Source organism: Macrosteles quadrilineatus, unplaced genomic scaffold (assembly GCF_028750875.1).
Source record: "Macrosteles quadrilineatus isolate MER2022 unplaced genomic scaffold, UCM_ALF_1.0 Scaffold_3__2_contigs__length_128488019, whole genome shotgun sequence".
Classification (NCBI taxonomy): Eukaryota; Metazoa; Arthropoda; class Insecta; order Hemiptera; family Cicadellidae; genus Macrosteles; species Macrosteles quadrilineatus.
This window is the reverse complement of record NW_026542596.1, coordinates 65,935,841-65,955,438: the sequence shown is the minus strand read 5'-3', so window position 1 is coordinate 65,955,438 and position 19,598 is coordinate 65,935,841. Positions and strand designations below refer to the sequence as shown.

General features: G+C 35.3%; 2 protein-coding genes across 3 annotated transcripts; both read right to left on the bottom strand.

Moving 5' to 3' along the window:
- Nucleotides 1-1,325: 1,325 nt before the first annotated feature.
- On the bottom strand, nt 1,326-3,978 carry LOC128990794 (uncharacterized). The gene is made up of 2 exons (XM_054413374.1): nt 3,926-3,978; nt 1,326-2,057 (listed from the first exon to the last, which is right to left on the bottom strand). Exons 1-2 carry the CDS (start codon nt 3,960-3,962, stop codon nt 1,327-1,329), a joined length of 768 nt encoding a protein of 255 aa, XP_054269349.1. The 5' UTR covers nt 3,963-3,978; the 3' UTR covers nt 1,326.
- A 516-nt stretch (nt 3,979-4,494) lies between these two features.
- Nucleotides 4,495-18,295, bottom strand: LOC128989866 (mediator of RNA polymerase II transcription subunit 30-like). 2 transcript variants are annotated; one of them, XM_054411958.1, is made up of 8 exons: nt 18,157-18,295; nt 15,149-15,284; nt 13,348-13,538; nt 11,423-11,635; nt 10,847-11,011; nt 9,620-9,721; nt 5,540-5,657; nt 4,495-4,638 (listed from the first exon to the last, which is right to left on the bottom strand). In XM_054411958.1, the coding sequence occupies exons 2-7, from the start codon at nt 15,273-15,275 to the stop codon at nt 5,559-5,561; spliced, it is 897 nt and encodes a 298-aa protein (XP_054267933.1). In that variant the 5' UTR covers nt 15,276-15,284; nt 18,157-18,295; the 3' UTR covers nt 4,495-4,638; nt 5,540-5,558. The 2 variants fall into 2 exon arrangements, with proteins under 2 accessions (XP_054267933.1, XP_054267932.1); XM_054411957.1 differs by lacking the exon at nt 18,157-18,295 and adding an exon at nt 15,435-15,482 and having other exon boundaries at nt 13,348-13,529.
- Nucleotides 18,296-19,598: the final 1,303 nt, after the last annotated feature.

Genomic DNA, 19,598 nt, shown 5'->3' with positions numbered 1-19,598 from the left:
GTAACATGATAAATGAAATGTTTCTTCAATTTGTGATGATTTGGTGAATAGTTTTCCTGTTTTGATAGTAGAAATAGTATATTTCATTACTAGGACCGAAAGTGGCATTTTCCGTCGCACGCTCAAGTTTTTGTGTGAGGCAAAGCCGAACACAGGGTACCCCAATTTCACGTGCGAGGCGAAGCCGAGTATGTGAGAGCTATTTTCACGTACGAGGCGAAGCCGAGGACGGGAATAATGGAGCAAGTGCCGGATAATAACTTTCGGTACAAGTTATGAACGATACTTTTCATCACGACGCAATACAAGAACACAGAATAGCAGACCTCAGTAATATTGCAACTATTTTATTTCTCCAAAAATTTTATTGAACATCAAAATAAAATAAAATCTTCTAAAAGGAAACTTACGCCTATTTTTTATTATTTTTTAAAACCAAAAATTAGGAGAAAATATTCTAAAGTTAGCCTACGTATATTTCTCAAATAATTTTGTTTAAACATCGAAATAAAAGAATAAAACAACGTTTAACAATACACACAGCTGATTCAAATCATTAAATTAAACCGTAACAAAACACTAGCGCGCGTAGTGAATAAATGGAGACCTAATTGAGAGCGAGGGAAAGTAAATTTAGAGCGAGGGAAACAACTACTTTCATTGATGTCAGCTGTTATTGAAAATAGTTACTTTCGTTAAGGAGTGATGAAAATAACTTTTACCTATGACAGTTTTTTTTTTTTTACTAGCCTTTTTAATTCAGTTCATAGAAATGAAAAAAATCACTTTAGTATCGGTATGTTACTTTACAGTACAAGTTTAGGCCAATTATGTTCGAGAATTGAGAGAAAAGAAGTAAAACTGTAATAATTTGAAAGTCAACTTATCAGCTAATTCAGACCAATTTAATTGATTAAACAAAGAGTGGAGGGGTTGAGATAATGAGTCTTGCATTCCCATTGTTGGCAATGAGAGGTTATGAACAAAAACATAACCTTAAGTATTATCTTTCTTAAGTATAATAAATATAAGCATCTATCTTAAGTATAAGTAGTAGGCCTATTAAGTATTATATTTCTTAAGTATATGCTATGTAATAGAAACTAAATGAAAACAACAAAATATATCCAGGCTTGGTTGTACCCTCTTAGTATAAATTTCATTCTAATTTTGCATCCCTTGTACCAAAATTAACATTTTGTTGTTGTTGAAATAAATGTACTGAGCCTTTTAAACCTATGAACCTAAATTAACTAACTGGAAGGGTAAAAAGTCAAATCTGTTGTAGTAAAAATTTAATTTTTTAATTTATTTTTTACCAAACAACTAATCTTCTTCCTTGTCCACTTTGTCGTCAATATTGATGGTTGGTTTCCTGGTCGGAGCTACTGCCGAGACGCATGGAGGGGGGTGATGATAGACTGGGGGCTGACACGGCTGACTGGAGGGGTAGTTGTATACGGAAGGGTACGATCGGATCCACGGAGTCCACTGTCCATGTCTGCTGGGAAAGTTGTACGGATGTCCGTTGAAGTGATCATGGTAATCGTGGTGCATTGGATAAACCGGGACAACACCCGGATTTTGCTTGGAAGGCACCAACTTCACAGGTATTTTATACTTTTTATTTTGAATGTTCTTCTCCAAAATCCAAGTGTCCTCAATATCTTTTTCATCAGCAGCAACTTCTACATCCAAAGATTCTTTGCGGACTGGAACTTTGGTATTGATTCCATCATTGAAAACAATTGTGTGCACTTTTGAATCCTCATCAGTTTTGGGGGCATCAACACCTTTTATCACGGGTACAGCTCTTACTTTGGCAGGTTTTGTTGAGGCATTTTCTTCATCATCGACAACCAGTGGAAACTTACAGATGACTCCAGGTTGAGTACAGTCAACTGAGATTGGTTTCTTCTTCCCAGCAAACACAGCTTCATAAGTTGAATAATCATTCAGTGGTGAGCCTATCTCAGGTCTTGGGAAAGCAGACGCAAACGATTCAACATCCTCTACTGGATCGATCTTGGAGACGATCTTGAAACCTCCCACAGACACTGAAACAGGAATTAAGAAAATGTTTTTTTCTTTTGTAGAAAATTACATATTTATAGCACACTGTTTACTGATACCTTATTATTACTGTGGATGTTAGAAGGAATTGACTCAAGAGGAGGTTTAGGATGGGCCAGGCTGTGACAATCATGCTCATATCCACAAATACATCCAATCAAATCCCTTCTTCAACCTGTCTAATATTAAAATTGCAATATATCAATTATTGGCGAGACACTAAATCAAGGATTTAATCATAATGAAGCTTGTTGTGAGAGGATTCTCAATATATCCTTTAAAAGGATTGTTTTTGTTTATACAGGTTAGTAAGAAAATAATTTGTTTCCGATAAGTCATCAAAAATAATTTATCAAAATTTTCAATCCTCAATATCACAAAAAGTACACATGAAAAAGTGAACAAATCAAAACCAAAATTAAGGTCTATATTGTGTGATTTGGATGCTCTTAAAAGAATACTAGGTGCAGTAAAATAGTTAAATACTTGATTGTTTCTAAAACCACATCCTCAGTAGCAAGTGTGGACAGCAGACTTTTGTGCTCATCGGATATGCCGCAAGCTGATTCCAGACCTACAAGTTGTCGGTCCCAATAAAAAAAAGCCAGTCAGCCGCCATCAACATAGTGGAAATGTGGCTTTAAATTTGCCTAATCATTAATCATGTCGCTTTCACTTCACACCGGGTTTCACCACTGATTTATTTTGATTATGGAAAATGTCGATAGAGGTTGTATGCAGCAATTAAATTTAAAGTTCTGGTTGAAAGCAAAACTATGTTTTATTTCTAAAAACTATGTGGTTTACATCAACTGCCGATGCGTGACACGACTATGAGTGGTACAATTGCTGTCCTGAGGGAATGTCCCGTGATAGTCCTGCCTCTCCAACAATGAGAGCCATACAAGAGGTATAGGAATATGCCTTTTACTAGTAACAGTATTAACAAAGTAAGAATAGATTTTTAATTGTACATTGTATTTTATAAAACTGTACTTAATTTTTTTTATTCAAAGTTATTAGGTATCAATAATTTAGACCAAATAAAGGAAAAGCACTAAGCCTGGTACTACAATTTGTCCAATACCTCAATTTATCGCCTTTTTTACCTGTACTTCATACAGATTTTTGTGGTTTCTTATATTTGAGTAAATGTCAATATATATTTGAATTATTTATTTAAACTGGTGGTAATTATGAACAAATCCTTAAATATAATATGTGAAGGCGTTTTCTACAAAACACTACTAGGCCTACTCCTTTAATAATGGACGGATTTTTACAAACGATATATGTCAAAATTAAGTATTTTTTGTGTAGACCCCCCCTTTCACCAATTCTTGTAATAAAAGTCCTTGGGCTTGGCCCAAAGGCCATCAAAATCCCAATGCATTTCTTATGGAGAAAAGATTTTGTTTACTTAAACAGACGAATAATTTGTATTAATTACAGCAGTTCATAATAAACACATAATACACATAAGAGCGTTCGTTTTCAGAGTGAGTTTGTTTTTAGTTTCGATAACTGGAGTGGAGTGATTGATTCCATTATCTTTGAGTTGACTCTTTTAAGTCATCGGAAATTATGACTGTTATTTGTTTTGAAATAACGCCTGTAATACTTTGCAATTGCTCGAATTCGAGCAACAGGTGCACTAGTTTTTAAAAATACTTGTGTGAAATAATCCAGGGTTGCTGTAGTGGCAACAATGTCTACTACAAAAATGTACAATGTAACAATGTCAATGTGCACTTTATGCATTGTGCAGGTATTTTAACCATTTAGAGACATAAAACAGTGATCAGGCAGCTACATACTCTAAAAAATTGAAAAAAAACCTATCATTCCTTACCTGAGGACAAAACGCAAGCTGCGACTAATACAAACATGTTGAATACACAGTGGCCAAAGTCCAACTGTCCTCAAGGTGGAAGGAAGAGGTCAATTTACTACAAAGGATGTCATCGTGGGAGGAAATGAACACCTGCCATTGTCTTGGCTGGTCTAACAAGGCACCTCGCAATCACACATGGGAAACTATGCGACACCTGGCTCGGATAATGCAGGTTTCAATTCCCATTTCAACATTCTGGTAGGGTTTTGAGTTGCTTAGTATGGAAATTAATTGCCCAATAATCAAAGGGATCAACAATTCTTACAAACACTTTAAACTAGAGACTTCCTGAGAGGAAAATGCATTTGAAAATTTGTTTCCCTATTCATCAAGTAGATATATTAGTTTTGTAATGTCCTAAACAAAATATGTCATTAACACTTTGACTATATCCTCTCAGGAAACGTGTTGTTCCCTTAGTTTTCATTTAGTTCTATAAGTCAATACTACGATCCTACAAGATAAAACTGAAAGGAAAAAACAGGAATTGTGTGTATACAATGATTGAACTCTAATATTTTGTCAGAAATACATTTTATTACACAAATATTACAAGAACTATACAAAATGTACAAATCACATAGGGGAAAACACGGCTTCACTGGACAATGGACTTGATCTCAGAGGATGTTTACATTACTGAAAGTTCCAGTCGAGGAATGAAAGAACATCTGCAACATGCCTGAATATTTTAGTTAAATTATGGTATTCAGAAATGGCATTATTTAAATTATTTACCCAACAATTTGTTTTGAGTTTTAAATACATCATTGTGTAAAAACACTTTACAAAACATAAAAATATTTCAACAATTAACGTTGCCTGATTGTAACATGGGGTTGCAACACATCAAAGAATAAACCCATTTACAAAAAAACATTTCACCCATATAGTTTGTCATAAAGTTCAGTAAAAAATAATTTATGTACTTATAATTTGTGTATTTAAAAAATAAATACGTAATTAAATTTCATTTCCTTTAAACATAAAACTGCCAATTTCTATTAAAACTTTGTTGTAGAGATTTGAAACAAAAAATCATTTTGTATTTTGAAGCGTTATTGTAGTATAGAGTTTGGTTCTTGCAAACGCCGGTGGAAATTTTTAGAGGAGAGAGTTATTCATAAAATGCATTTAGGGAAAGTGGTCCAAAACCACATGATTTTTGTAGGGAAAATGCAATGCAGCATAAAAAACTACCAGTGTAAGACTCACCTAGCAAAATATCAAGGCCTACCCGTATAAACTGTTTACGTACAGCAGGGATACAGGCCATGTAGGCTTTGGCATGAGACAATACACTAATCTATAAGACAACAATTATCTATCAGTATCAATAAATAAATACTATATGATATCACTCAATCATGTCATTGGTTTTTCTACATTTTAGAAAAAACTGACTGCAGATTATCTATGGATTGTCTATCACTGACTTTGGTTGGCAGTTGGAGGGTTTAAGCCAAAGTTGCTACAGACCTCACAGATTTAAGCCGGAATCTCTATCTTGCTTCAAATTATTTTGTTAAGATGACCATGGCAAAATCTAATGTATATTTGTAACACACTCACCACAGCAATGCTGACTGGTTCATGACCTCCTCATTGTCAACATTGTATTTATTTCAAATATGATCCTCCTGAGGTGATCTATTATTTCCTTCAGATGCCTGTTCTTCTGCACTACTTGCTGAAAATTAAATAAGGTGTTATTCAAGGATTACTTGCTGAAAAAACCTTTTAAATTGTTACTTATCTAATGGTAAAGGACTGATAATGGTCATCGCTTAATCAATACGAAATTAGTATTTCCACTACTGTGACGGAAGCCTGAAATTTTAAGTTTGTGTTGAGCTATTAATTATTAGAATATATAGTCTAGTGATGGTCAAAACCAGAAATTTCAAATCTCAAAACCGAAACCGAAACTTTAAAACATCGAATCCCAAATCTCGAATCTCAAAACCTAAACACAAAACTTTTTTACTTAGCTGGTTACAAAGGTCAAGGTTACAAAAAATACACATAATCATAAAATGTTAAGTATGCAATCAAAACTGAAAGAGATTGACTCCTCCTGACTGTGCCATAACATAAATAGTATGTAAATGTGACTGATCATATTAAAACCCAATACAACATAATTTTTTATAAACAACCAAAAAAATAAATAAATAAATAAACTTCTAACACCAACATAAACATGAATATTAGATTAATTAGAACATTTAATGGTCAATATTTCTTTGTGTTTAGTAAATATTGATGTGAAACTGAATTGTACCAGTTATAGATTTTAAGATACCTTTTGAAGTTCAGAATAAAATTTACTTGTTTCATTACTGTTAATGGTGATGTTTGCTCTGTTGCTACCAGGTTGTTTGGAAACAGTTTTAAAAACAATAACAATGGCACAAAAAAAATTCAGCAATTTCAAAAATAAAACTGCCAAAATCTTTAATTTTGAAACTTTTGAACCTCGAAACTTTTCTTAAGTTTTGATGGTTTTGAGATTTGAGATTCGGTTTTGACACATCACTAATATAGTCCTAGATGACACAGAACTAAGGAAAGCCATTGTTTTGCATTAGTAACACAGATTTTATATTTGGTTACATCAAGTCATATTAAATGTTTCTAATCTTTTTATCTTGGATTGTTTAACATTTACTGATGTTATTGATGTTACAAAAAACAAACTACATTTAATTAAGCCATTGAACAAATAACTGACTTGAACTGATGAATATTAATGCCTCTTGCAATTAAATATAGTTTATCCTAAACCTACAAAACATAATTATAAGATTATAAGAAGCCTGTTTAGCGATTCCTCGAGCTTCAAAAAGTCAACGGTATACTTGAAAAACTACATACAGTAGAACTCCGATTATCCGAATCAATTGGGACCAGACCCCATTCGGATAATCAAAAATTCGGATAATCAGAGTTTTACAGGAATTCCGGGAAAAATTTCCAAGAAAAATCCTCATTTCCGGTACTAAATGAATTTTTAATTAATAATAAATTAAATCAGAACATTTTTACAGTATACAATGCTCTTAGCACAAGTGTTCTAAACTTGTTCTTAATAACAATTCTTTGATATTTTCCAAACCTTATTATTACTGTAGCTTTACATTATTAAAATTGTTGAAATAAGCGATTCGGATAATCGGCGATTCGGTTAATTGGAGTTCGGATAATTGGAGTTCTACTGTACTTGACTGTCATTAGAACATTAATAAATAAAGGCCTACTAGCAACATGAATAAGCTTTAATGGTATTACACTGAACATTAATAGTATATACAGTTTAGTTTTTAATCGTTCATAAGTAGGGATGGACGGGATTGAATTTTTAGTTCGAGACGGGACGGGACGGGATTTTTTTCTTTGCATAAAAAGAAAGTCTTAAATATTGCAGTTACCAAAAAAGGCATACGAAATCAATCTTTACAGTTTGTGGCACTGATCTATAAAAACCAAAAAAATGGGTAACAATTTACAGGTACCTATAGAAACTTGTGACTCGCGGTCACGGTGCGATCGTCAAAATGACGGCGGTCACGGCGCGATCGTCGGAATGACTCCGCGGTCACGTCGTGATTGTCGGTATGACTCCGCGGTCACGTCGTGATGGTCGGTATGACTCCGCGTCACGGGGTGATCGTCGGTATTACTCGCGGTCACGGCGCAATCGTCGGTATGACTCCGCGGTCATGGGGTGATCGTCGGTATGACTCGCGGTCACGGCATGATCGTCGGTGACTCATGGTCACGGCGCGATCGTCGGTATGACTCCGCGGTCACGGGGTGATCGTCGGTATGACTCCGCGGTCACGGCGTGATCGTCGGTATGACTCCCGGTCACGGTGTGATCGTCGGTATGACTCCGTGGTCACGGCGTGATCGTCGGTATGACTCCGTGGTCACGGCGTGATCGTCGGTATGACTCCGCAGTCACGTGGTGATCGTCGGTATGACTCGCGGTCACGGCGTGATTGTCGAAACGACTTCGTCTCCTGCGTTTGCGGACCTATCGCTTGTAATAGCGGCGTCATCGGCACTCGCGAAGCGGCAAAATCGCCGGCGATCGGACTAAATCCAGTCCCGAAAAATTCCCGAATCAAATGTAATCCCGTCCCGATAATCGGGAATATTTTTTCCCCGAAAAATTCCCGAAATGTCGGGACCCGTCCATCCCTATTCATAAGGGTTAAATATTATTGTAAGTAGGAAGTGTTTGGCAATTATGTCTGGAAGATTAGTTAATAACTTGTGCTGACGTACAGAAGGCTGTTGTTTTAAGTCGGCCAGTGCACTTGTTCAGGGGGTCAGTTTTCTGTGGTTAGTTAGTGTGGTGTATTGGAGGACAGGCTCCTGCTGGGGGATTGGGGTTTCTGTTTGATACGTATTTTTCCAGTCTATTAGAAAATTTCCCATATAGGGAATAAGCTATTACCGTAGTACTCATGGTAAGACCTGGACCCGGGACCAATTTTTTTTTTCGTTTTGAGGTCCCTAGAGACCAAAAACACCATCCGTTCAAATTCATATATATATATGTGTCCGTTAGCGCGATAACTCGAGCAAAAATGATCCGATTTTGATGAAATTTGGTACAAACGTGTAATCCTACGTTTATTCGAACGAGTTCGCAAACCAGCATGATCAGACCATGGGAACGGGGGTTTATGGGGGCTTTTATGGGGTAAAAATGGGTTTTTCCCATTTTTGACCCAAAAAACATAAAATTTCTTTCCAAACAATTTTGTAGAGCTTAAAAAAACAAATAATTTAGTATATTGAAGCGTTATAATGCGCCTAATGGTTACGGAGAAAATTCCAAAAAATTGTAAATTTAAAATGTTATTCTTATGGAGAATAAGTAAACTGTTGTAGTTTGCTTGTTTATTAACATATTTTGCCCAAATTTGGAAAATGTTTTTATTTCTTACTAACTATTAACATTCTACATAAAAAAACACTTTTACCCTCCCTGTTGCAGCAAACCTAAGTATGTGTTAAACTGATTCTATTTAAATAGGGAATAAATGTGATATTTTTAAGGAGACATTTTAGTGTAAATCCAATCAGGCAAATGGAAATTCGCTTAGTCTGCAGGTTTGCTGCGGCGGGGGTATTTTACTTTTTTGTATGTTACTTATCTTTATCTCTGTGTTCTTTGTATGTTTTGTGGGCTAATAATAAAGTTGGGTTTGTAAGCGAGTGCTGAGTTATATTCCTGAGCTACGCCAACCAAAGTAGTGAGTAAACTTCCATTTGCCTGGGGGTTACCTACTGTTCAGGGCATAAAATAACATGTCGCCCAGTGGCTATGGATGGTGCCGGCATTATTTTTTAAATGTATTGGGATTTTAAATGTATTGGGATTTTAAAAGTGTTTATAAAATAACGTTGTGTAAATATTTCTAGAATTTGTAATTAAGTGAGATGATATGGAGGATTTACAAGCAAATATAATAAAAAAATTAATTACAAGATACGTATAAATGTGTGTTTTTCACTTTAATCTAAGCAAACCCGGTAACCCCGGCGCCACTGTCCCCCAGTGGAAATCCCTAAATATATGCTCTGCTACCGTTACAAATATTTACAGAATGTTTCACTGACAAAAAGTGTCCTTACCTCCATTATTTCTTTGCTGTCATCACAACTGACCCGATACTGTTCAGACATTTTGCGCTCATCTGACTTCATGTCCCATTCCTCTTTCAATGGAATCAAACTCTGGAACATAAAATAGAATGGCTCATTAAAAACAAATAGAATGGTCCATTTATGTAGTCCGATGTATATCATAGATTTCCCAAACCTATACCGGTACACACCACTTTAGAATTTGTTATAGGTATTTAAAACATTATTTTAAGCGGGGTGTTACATAAAACTCAGTTAGCTTCTAACGTGTCCCTGATTTTGCCAGCCTATATAGGCCTAGGTTACATATTATTTATGACATATTAAGGCTGGATAAAGGTTGGTAAATGTCTAAAATAAAAACTATAGGCCTACTAATATAAAATACTGTAGTACTAATTACTGGTGTTTCATATTTACAAGCATAATAAATAAGGTAAAAAAAGAACATTTTCATTGCTAGTACAGTATTGGAATTGTTTTCAAATTTACAATGTCCATTTGTGGCTTAAACATTCTCAACAGTGTGTTGTAACCACAACAACTACTGTCTTTCATCTGTAGGTTGATGATAATTTTTTTAGACCGCATGTTAATTTAGTGTTAATTTATTTAGTAAAATTAGTCAGCCAATTTAGTCTTCGAATATGGTTCAGTGTTTCACTTAATTTAACAAAATCTTCCTTAGTGTGGAAAAGATTCCTCTAGGAACTTAAGCTGTGGTCCAATTTTTCTGTTCTTTCAATTTCCGAGATAAAGGTAATCAGTCCTCTGCATTTTATTCATTATCAAAATGGATAGTTTTTTGTAACCTTGCCTTTTTACTTTTATGGTGTATTTTAATAAAAATTACTGATTAATATAAGTAAAATGTAAAAAGTAGACAATGAATATAAAAGAAGTAAAAAATACAAAACAAAATTATTTATCCATCAATTAGTAACTGAATGGCATACATATAAATCAAAATACTGGAGGGGGGACCCAGAAAAACTTCCCCTCAAACCGACTAAATTTTTTGTATGGATTACACTGAGACCTACACCAATACAACAGGCAAGATAAGCAGTTCTCAACTCGTCTGACAAAGTACAGGTAGGCCTACATTATCGATGGCCTTAGGATTCATTTTACTAGAATAAAAAAATGTAGGCCTACACACACAAAAAAATGCCTAATGTATATTGCTTAATCCCTTGCAAAAACAGTGATCACCTCAATGTGCATGTATTCCATTCCTTGCAGCTGGCAGCTGTCGTTGCACTTCTCATAGATGATCCGGAGCCGCTTGAACAACATCCGAATGTTCCTCAGCTGATCAGCGACCTTTGCCTTTTTGTCGTTACTCGCCTGAACTCCTTGCGCCGTGCCATTGGGTGGCTGCACACAAAAATTACATTTCATAAGAGGGTGATTTTATGATAGGAATAAAAGATTTTTTGCAAAAATGTTATGGTTTTGTAGTTTAATTTAACTATAGTGTATGCCTACAATCAAGGCAAACAATTAATTTTATTTCAATTTTTATTTAGATGCTTTGTCTAAATGCTAATGCTATCAATGTATATTTTGCATAAAGGCCATATTTTTAACCTTTAAAGGTTTAATTTCTAAAAGTTAAAAAATGGCCTTTACGCCAAGTGTTATGACAACAGGATATTATTTCGTGTATGAAATTCACGGTACAAAAGAGAACCTTGGGCCAAAATACAATGGCTAATTCAGTATCTACTCCAGGTAGCGGGCTTGATTTTACATTTACAGTCTAATTATTTTATTAGCTTAGCTCACATGGATTGTCTTAAGAGCTCCGAAGATCTCGTTTGTCCTGAGGATGATCTCTTGAACATTTTCTTGGCCAAACTTGCAGAGAGACACAGTGTTGAACTCCTTGGGAGGCTGAGGAGGTTGAGGAGTTGGAGCCGCTCCAGGAGGTTGAGCAATTCCACCTGGAGGTACGGAACCTGGGACTACTCCAGGGGCATTACCTACCACTCCTCCTACCTGTAAACATTGCATTGAGTTCGTAAGTAGGTAACTTTTATGTAACACTCATTATTGTTTATGGTTTACAATTTTGTTCATGTGTTTTCACCCTTGGACTGCTTTTAACATGTGTAGTCTACTTTGTAATTTTGTGCTCGTGGAGATATAGCTGGTATAGGCCTAATGGTTTTTAGTGTGAACTCATGTCCTAGCCAATTACCATTTCCTTTTGGCTGTCTGTATATGCCATGCTCCGGTTGTTTGGAGCAAAACTTGGAAAACAAAGTCAATCTCGAATGAGAGGGGAACTTTTTGATGGAGAGCACCCTCAATATAAAGCAAGACACAAACTGTGTCTTAAGGTATTCCTTCTTTTGCAGAATATGTTCCACAAACAAAACCTAAACACATACTACTAGCTGCTGTACACGTGCTTCACACCGGGAAGATGTACCATACCGCCTAATCCAAACACTTGTTAAGTAGATCGAATTTATAAACAAAGAGCCACCAAATGTTTACAAAAAGTATGACCCACACTGTAATTGTCCTACTGTTTACATTATTTAATAAAATAAATCAATAACATAATTTTCATAACTTATGGTTATAGAATCTTTCTTTTTTCCCATAACCAATAACATAAATAAACCTACCACATAGTTGTGTAAAATATTTTACCTAACCCGCCATGTTAAACTTCCCTATCCCAAGCGTGATGTATACAACTTCCTTACTTCTCGAGTGATGTAAAGTATCAAAAACTCACTCGGTGATGTAATCAAACCCATTTAAATAACATTGAGTGATTAACTTAAAAAATATACCTCTATGGAGCCAACGACGTTCAACGCTAGAAATCAGCTGTGCTCTTGAATTTTATTGTTATGTTTTGAAGAATTTTCCTAACCTAGCTTTTGTTTGTAAATGAACGTTACTGTTAGAAGATGAGTGAAATGGATAATGATTAATATTGTTCGTAACCTCCTGTATATTGTCGGGTCAGGTAAAATCTTGTACGTTACACGTTACGCAAGAGCGTGTTTACATCACTTAGGTAAATTATGCAACTCGCTTCCGCTCGTTGCACAACCTTCACCTGCGTCATGTAAAAACACTCTTACTACACTTGTAAGGTAAATAGCTATTATTTAATATGTTTGGATCAGCTGTCAGAAATTGTAAAATAAGCATTTAGTAGTTATGACTGTTTGCATTGAAATGCCAACGCAAAGGTAAACAAAGATTGTGAATTTTCTCATGCTACCATGGAGACCAATTAATATTTACTGTTTAAAACCTCAGCCTCAAAACTTTGGACATCTAAGGGACGTAGCCCGAGAGGAACTAAGGGAAGTGAATAGTCTTATGACATTCCTAGGTATGTGGACAGTCTTTGTGTTTAATTTGGGCTGTATCGGATTGGTTTAGTATTTTAGTCGTGGCAGGAGGACAGACAGACACCACCTCAATTTTATAATAGTATAGATAGATGTATAGAAGATAGATATAGACTAGAAGCATATAGCCTCTGATAGCCTACTAGATAAATTAAAATGTGAGGTAGTCGGCTAAAGAAAGTTAACCAAAATCTCACCAGTTTACTCCATTATCATGAACTTGGTATTTACCTACATTTCATATAGCATAGGCCTACAAATTTAGAAACTGGCCACTTCCTGGAGGATACTACGAGACAAGTTTTTTAGTTTTGACACAACTTAGCATACTTGCTGTGCCTGCTGTTGAGGTGCTTGTTGTTGTTGCTGCTGTTGTTGTTGTTGCTGTTGCTGCATCTGCATTTGTTGTTGCTGCAGCAACTGTTGAGCAACTTGCTGAGGATTCTGGGGTTGCATCCCAACACCAACACCTCCTTGCATACCAACTCCGTATGCCTGAGGGTTGACCATGCCTGAAACAACTGATCAACGATCTCTGGACATTTGTTTACTTTAGGGTCTCCAAACAAATCGAAATCATTAGGCCTATCACTTTTTTTACACTTTTTCCTCTGTTTCTTTTAGGGCAAACACCTAACTTATTTCACACTGAAAATCGCTAAACGTGCCAAAAATGTGTTAAGGATGCTTATTTAAATAGGACTGTAAGGAGGTACATGTCTAATTTAAAGCAATATGCCTATTAGGGAATACCCCTGATATAACAAATCCACATGCTGATCGCCAAAGACAAGAGTGGTGGTACTTCCCTAAATATAGTGTGTGTGGTGGACAATATTATTAGGTCGGAAGAGTATTTGGTTTTATTTTGATAGCTGAAATCTAAAGAGTAAGGAAGCTAGAGATGTGAGTTCAAATCCAATAAATGTGAAAGGCATGTTAAAATAAGTTTTTTTTCAGTAGATTCAGATTCAGATTCAGAAACACTTTATTCAAGATTTACACTATACAAATATAAATGCAGAATGGTATCAATAAATACAATTAATTCTATATTAGCCTATCAAAATGCTCACTTAATGAGTAGTAACATTTGCTTATTATAAATATTTTCAATTTCTTTTTAATGTAAATGTTTTAATATTATTAATTTCCATTATATCTTTAGGCAGAGAATAAAAAAAACCTAGTACCTGCAGCGGTGTACTTTTGGATGTCACCTGAAAAGTTTTGAGCTACTGGATATGATCAGAATAAATCGGCGGTTTGACACCCCAATACAAAGGCAAATTAAATATGGTTGCGATTTTAAAGAACGAAGGTGACCGAAAAGTCGAGGAAAGCTCCAAATCTAATGTTTGCCCCTAAAATACTTGGTTTAGGCCAATCACAGACTCAGGCACACAGTGCAGCGCCTTGTCTTACCTAGTGGAATTATTCCACACTGACTTCTCCAAAGAGGCATAACTAAATTCAAATTGTTCTATAGACGGCGGCTCAGCTTGCATTAAATTATGTGTCTAAAGGGTTCAGGCTGAATTTGTTTAGGGCTGCACGGTTCCACACGCCTGAGAATGCGATATGCTTTAGCTAATTCCCAGTTAGTTGCTTTATGTTATTAAGTAGGCCTAGGCCTGTAGAAATAGGTTCGGTTCATAGAAAAGGGAATTCTAAGCTCATGAACACGCAACAAAACATGTTGTGAGCGGATAGTTCGTACGGTAATGTGAATTATTGTTTTGGACAAGAAAACCTGAAACATATAGTGGTGATTCTTTATTTTGCTACCGTAGGCTACTTTTTAAGTATCCATGATTTGAACAAAATATTACAAGCTCACTAACATACATACAAATTGTTTTCCCTTTATTTCCGCCAAAGTTGGTCACTACTGTTTAAGTTAGACAATGATTTTCAACTTAGGCCTAACTTATTTGAACTAAAGTTAAATGAACTGTTAAAATCTGTGGTGAAAGGTTTAACTTTTAAAAGACTATAGGCTGAGTCATAGCTCGCCCTGGCCTGTAAAGGCGCTGCACCTCAATCTTTAAACATTAAACAATTTCCTTAACAGAAACATTTAAGTTAGGCCTAATGCATAATTTTTTAACGTGACAAGTCTGACCCTCACCTGGTTGTTGGTTGGGCGCCATCAGCCCAGGGATTTGTCCACCGGGACCAGCTACAAACTGATTTCTCATAGCAGCTTGCTGTGCGTTGGTGAAACTTGTTGGGAACCCGTGCGGGGGACCAGCCATTCTCTTCCCCTAAAGAGAAATAATATTAATAGTCAATTAAAGTTTTTGGTCTAACTTGATTGTGCTGATCTAAAAGGAAATGGTCTAAACTAAGTTGTAGGCTAAGTTACACGTTAATAAAAATCAAGGGACAGCGTTTGCTCCATTGAATTTCTCAACCCGAAAATTGGGTGAAAACATAGGTCTATACATTATTAACTTAAACCCCCCTATACCATCTGGAACATCAGTCTCATATCCACTCCCCAGATCCATATACCCCCCCTCTAACTCGAAAACGACAGTAGATCTAAAGAGGGACGGAGTTTGCTCCATAGAATTTCTCACGGGTACACTTCCATACTTATCTGTTGGCACAAACAACCGAATGAAAATATTGATCGTAATATCAATTATTCGGTATATCGTTTGGTTAACCCTTTCAGACCCGGGAATCTTAGTCATCTCGATCGCTGTCCTGAGCAAATTTGGAATAAATGTTGGTTTTTAACCAAGATTTCAAATACTAAAATTATTGATTGGTTTTGTTTAATCCTCCGAGTGTTTTGTGTCAATTTTTCGACTCACAAACACTGTTTACGGCGAAGGCTCTATGACTGACAAAATCGGATTGAACTGGATCGAGTTAGGTATCGTTTTATTTGGCAGATTCTAAGCTTTCTCCCGAGGTCTGTCTCTAAGCGCTTTTTTTCCTCGAGCCGATCATAATTGTAGCAGACAGCTGACGTGCTTATTTGTAACAGCTTGGTTAACCTCGCACCGATGACTGATGTGTTTTATTACGTTTATCATTGTTTTAGTGTTCAAAACCAAAATTAGTGATATACGTGGTGCATTATAAGAAGATTTAAGTGATTTTGAAGGGCTGGTTGATGATCCTGAAGAAGTAGGTAGTGATATTGATGTAAATTATCAGCCAGATTCCTAGCTATGGTTAGGCTATGCATTCTTAGCTAAACGCTATGTACTGAAATCTGTTTTTTGCCCATAACTTATTTATTTGCAAATCTACTTCCTTAATTGTAATCCTCATAAAATTTAGAACAAAGTGGCTATTTCCAAATATTTATAGGCCTATAATTTATACAATTTCATTGAGCGCGAACTTATTTTTTTTTTTCCAAAATATTTTTTTTTACCTAAATATTTTTTTTGAAACAAATGTTCCTTATGTTTTATGTATAATATTGAAGCCCATGATTTTCCAAACAAAATGGTATACAGAACAGTATAATTAACATTGTTTTTAAGCTTCTCAGATCCGTTTTAATAAAACCTTGCAAATGCGCAAAAAATAGGCAAACATTAAGGCCAAAACTAGGGACACTCGGAGGGTTAAAGACGAAACCTTCATAAAACCATATTAACCATTTCAGTTTTAGCAATAATTAGCATTATAAGTTATACGTTTATAAACATAAATAAAACAGTCATTAACCTTAACAGATGCCTCTTTCTCCTATCTTACCGTGACATTGCAACAGTGTTACCATAAGACATGAAAGCAGACTGCAAAACAAAAATTCCCAGCTGATCTCCATAACCTACACAATCGATGCGTACAAGTCTGAGCAACAGAAAGATCCAGAAACTTCAAAAAAACAAATAAACATCTAACCTACACAATCATGTTGGTTAGGTTGTCAGGACTTCAAAATTTAAATACACAAATGAGTGTGCTGGGTATGAAAGGGTTAAGGTAAGGTTAAACTAACACTATACCCAAACGATATAACTTATCGAACAATCACAATCAACATAGCCTACACAATCAAATAATCAATATTAGGCTACTCATTTGGTTGTTTGTGCCATCAGATATGGAAGTGTACCCTTTCTCACCCCGAAAATAGGGTGAAAATATATATTAACACCCCATGGGGTAGTGTTTCTTAACTGGGCTATGCTAGTATTGATTGAAACTATCGAATTAGGCCTAGACCTAGACACTTTTAGTCTGAACCTATTAATAAATTATATTTTTTTAATTCCTTGGGGCTAGCAGTTTTATGAATACAGTTGAACCTCGTTTGTACGAACCTCGATAAAACGAATTCCTCGATAAGACGAATTTTTTTTAATCCCCTTGACACTTTCATATAGGTCAATGCTAAAAACACCTCTATACAACGTAGTAATTAATTTAAAAACCTCCATAAGACGAATTTGTTTGTGACATGGGCTAGGACTGATTAACCTCTATACAACGAATATTCTTAGCACAAAACCTCTACAAGACGAACGTGGCCTCTATAAGACGAATTTATCATAATCTTAACCTCCATAGTACGTAGTTTTCAAAACAAACAGAAGCTTGTCTCAACATGAAACCCCCACCCATCCCTCCTCCTTCCTCAGTCATTGTTTGGAAAAACCTTGGAGCGAGGAGAAACCTCTATAAGAAGAATAACATCAGCATTAAACCTCGATAAAACGACCCTCTTTATTAAGAATACCTCTATAGTACGAATTTTTCCCGTACCCCTTGAAATTCGTCTTATAGAGGTTCAACTGTAACTGTTAACTTAAACTTTGGGTACAGTTTCTTAACTGGTCTATGCTAATATCGATTGAAACTATCAATTCAATTAGTAAACCTTCGTGCGATTTTTCACCATCAGCAAGTTTGGTTGGTTAGGTTAGGTTATGATAGTTTAATTTGATAATAAATATATTTAAAAATATCGATTATTAATCAATATTTTCAATTCGATAGTTTCAATCGATATTAGCATAGCCCAGTTAAGAAACTGTACCCTAAACTTTAAAGTTATCAAATAGTTCCAAACCAAATCAACACAATTAGGCTACCTGGTTGAAGAATCTTATCCAAAATAAGTAATTTAGGCCTAATTCAATCTAATATAGAACCTCGACCTACCTGCAAGTATCCTGTTAAATTCAAACAAATAAAATGGGCCTATTTATTAAAGTTTAGACAGTTTCTTAAAATTATATTAAGTAATTACTATTAAGATAAGAATAAAATATTGTAGCTGATTGTGGAGAGATTGATAGGTTATGCGGGAAAGCGGGAGCGGGAGTCGCTACTCGCTAAGGCCACTGAGCTAAAATTATAACTGGAGGTAGCACTGCCATGGCAGAAGTCTGTCAAAAGCGTGTCGCTGATTTTGTTAGGTTGGTATAGCAGTAAGTTTTCTTATCATAGCAATAACATGGCTTCTTATAACTAGGTTGGTATAGCAGTGAGTATTTTTGTCATACTTGAATACTTTTAATACTTTAATAATTTTCTCTGAAATGGCGACCATACAAAGTAGGTATTTTAAGCCAAGTATAATAATAGTTATAGCAATAATATGGCTTCTTATGACACCAGACTCACGCAAACATGGCGGCTGGCGACACGCATCTTTGACATTCAGTGCTACCTCCAGTTAGAATTATAGCTCAGTGGCTAATAGGCGCCTTAAAATAAGAAAATAAATAGCAAAACCTAGAAATAATTAGAACACAGATGAAACCATTGTTGTTCGATAGTGAAAAGTATTGTGAATAACATATCAAAAGTCTCCAAAAATATCTTTGGTGGAACACCACCATTTTTCCAAAATGGCGGCCAAATCCAGTAGTTTTTTGCTTTTTATTGAAATTCTGACTTTCCAGTCAATATTGGTGAAAAGTCGTCAATACATTTAATGTTCCTCCTGAAATTACCTTTAAAATGATACCAAATACATGTACCTACAACAAAAAATAAACCTCGTAGAAATAATAAAATATTTAAAATAAAAATATTTGTTATAAATTAATGTAATAGTCCATAAGCAAACTAAAAATAACGTACACAGGGATCGTATAAAAATTTGCAAGTAAACATTTTATGGTTTTATTTTTATTTTTGTGGTGTGCAGAGTGACATACCAAAAGTTGCAAAAAATCAGTCCACCGGAAACCCCTAAATTAAGGAAAAAATGGCGGCTTATCCCAATATTAGACAAATTTTGCAAAAAAAAGATATCACATGTTTTTTGCACATTTTTCGAGATATTGACTTGGAACCACGACCGATATTTTATTGGATGGTCCGTACTTAATTTCAATAGGGGACGCTTTTAGGGCCGCCATCTTGGATCAGCCATATTGGATCTGCCATATTGGATATAAATATTTTTAAATGTAATTATAGTGTGACACATCATTATGAACTAGATTTCCACGCTGATTTCAATGCTGAAATCAGTTTTTAAATGGCGTTTTACGATTTTAAGATATATAAAAACGAAAACTCTCCCCCATACATTTCTTATGGACGTTTCGTACTTTGACAATTTAAAAACACATTGAAAACTACCACAACCT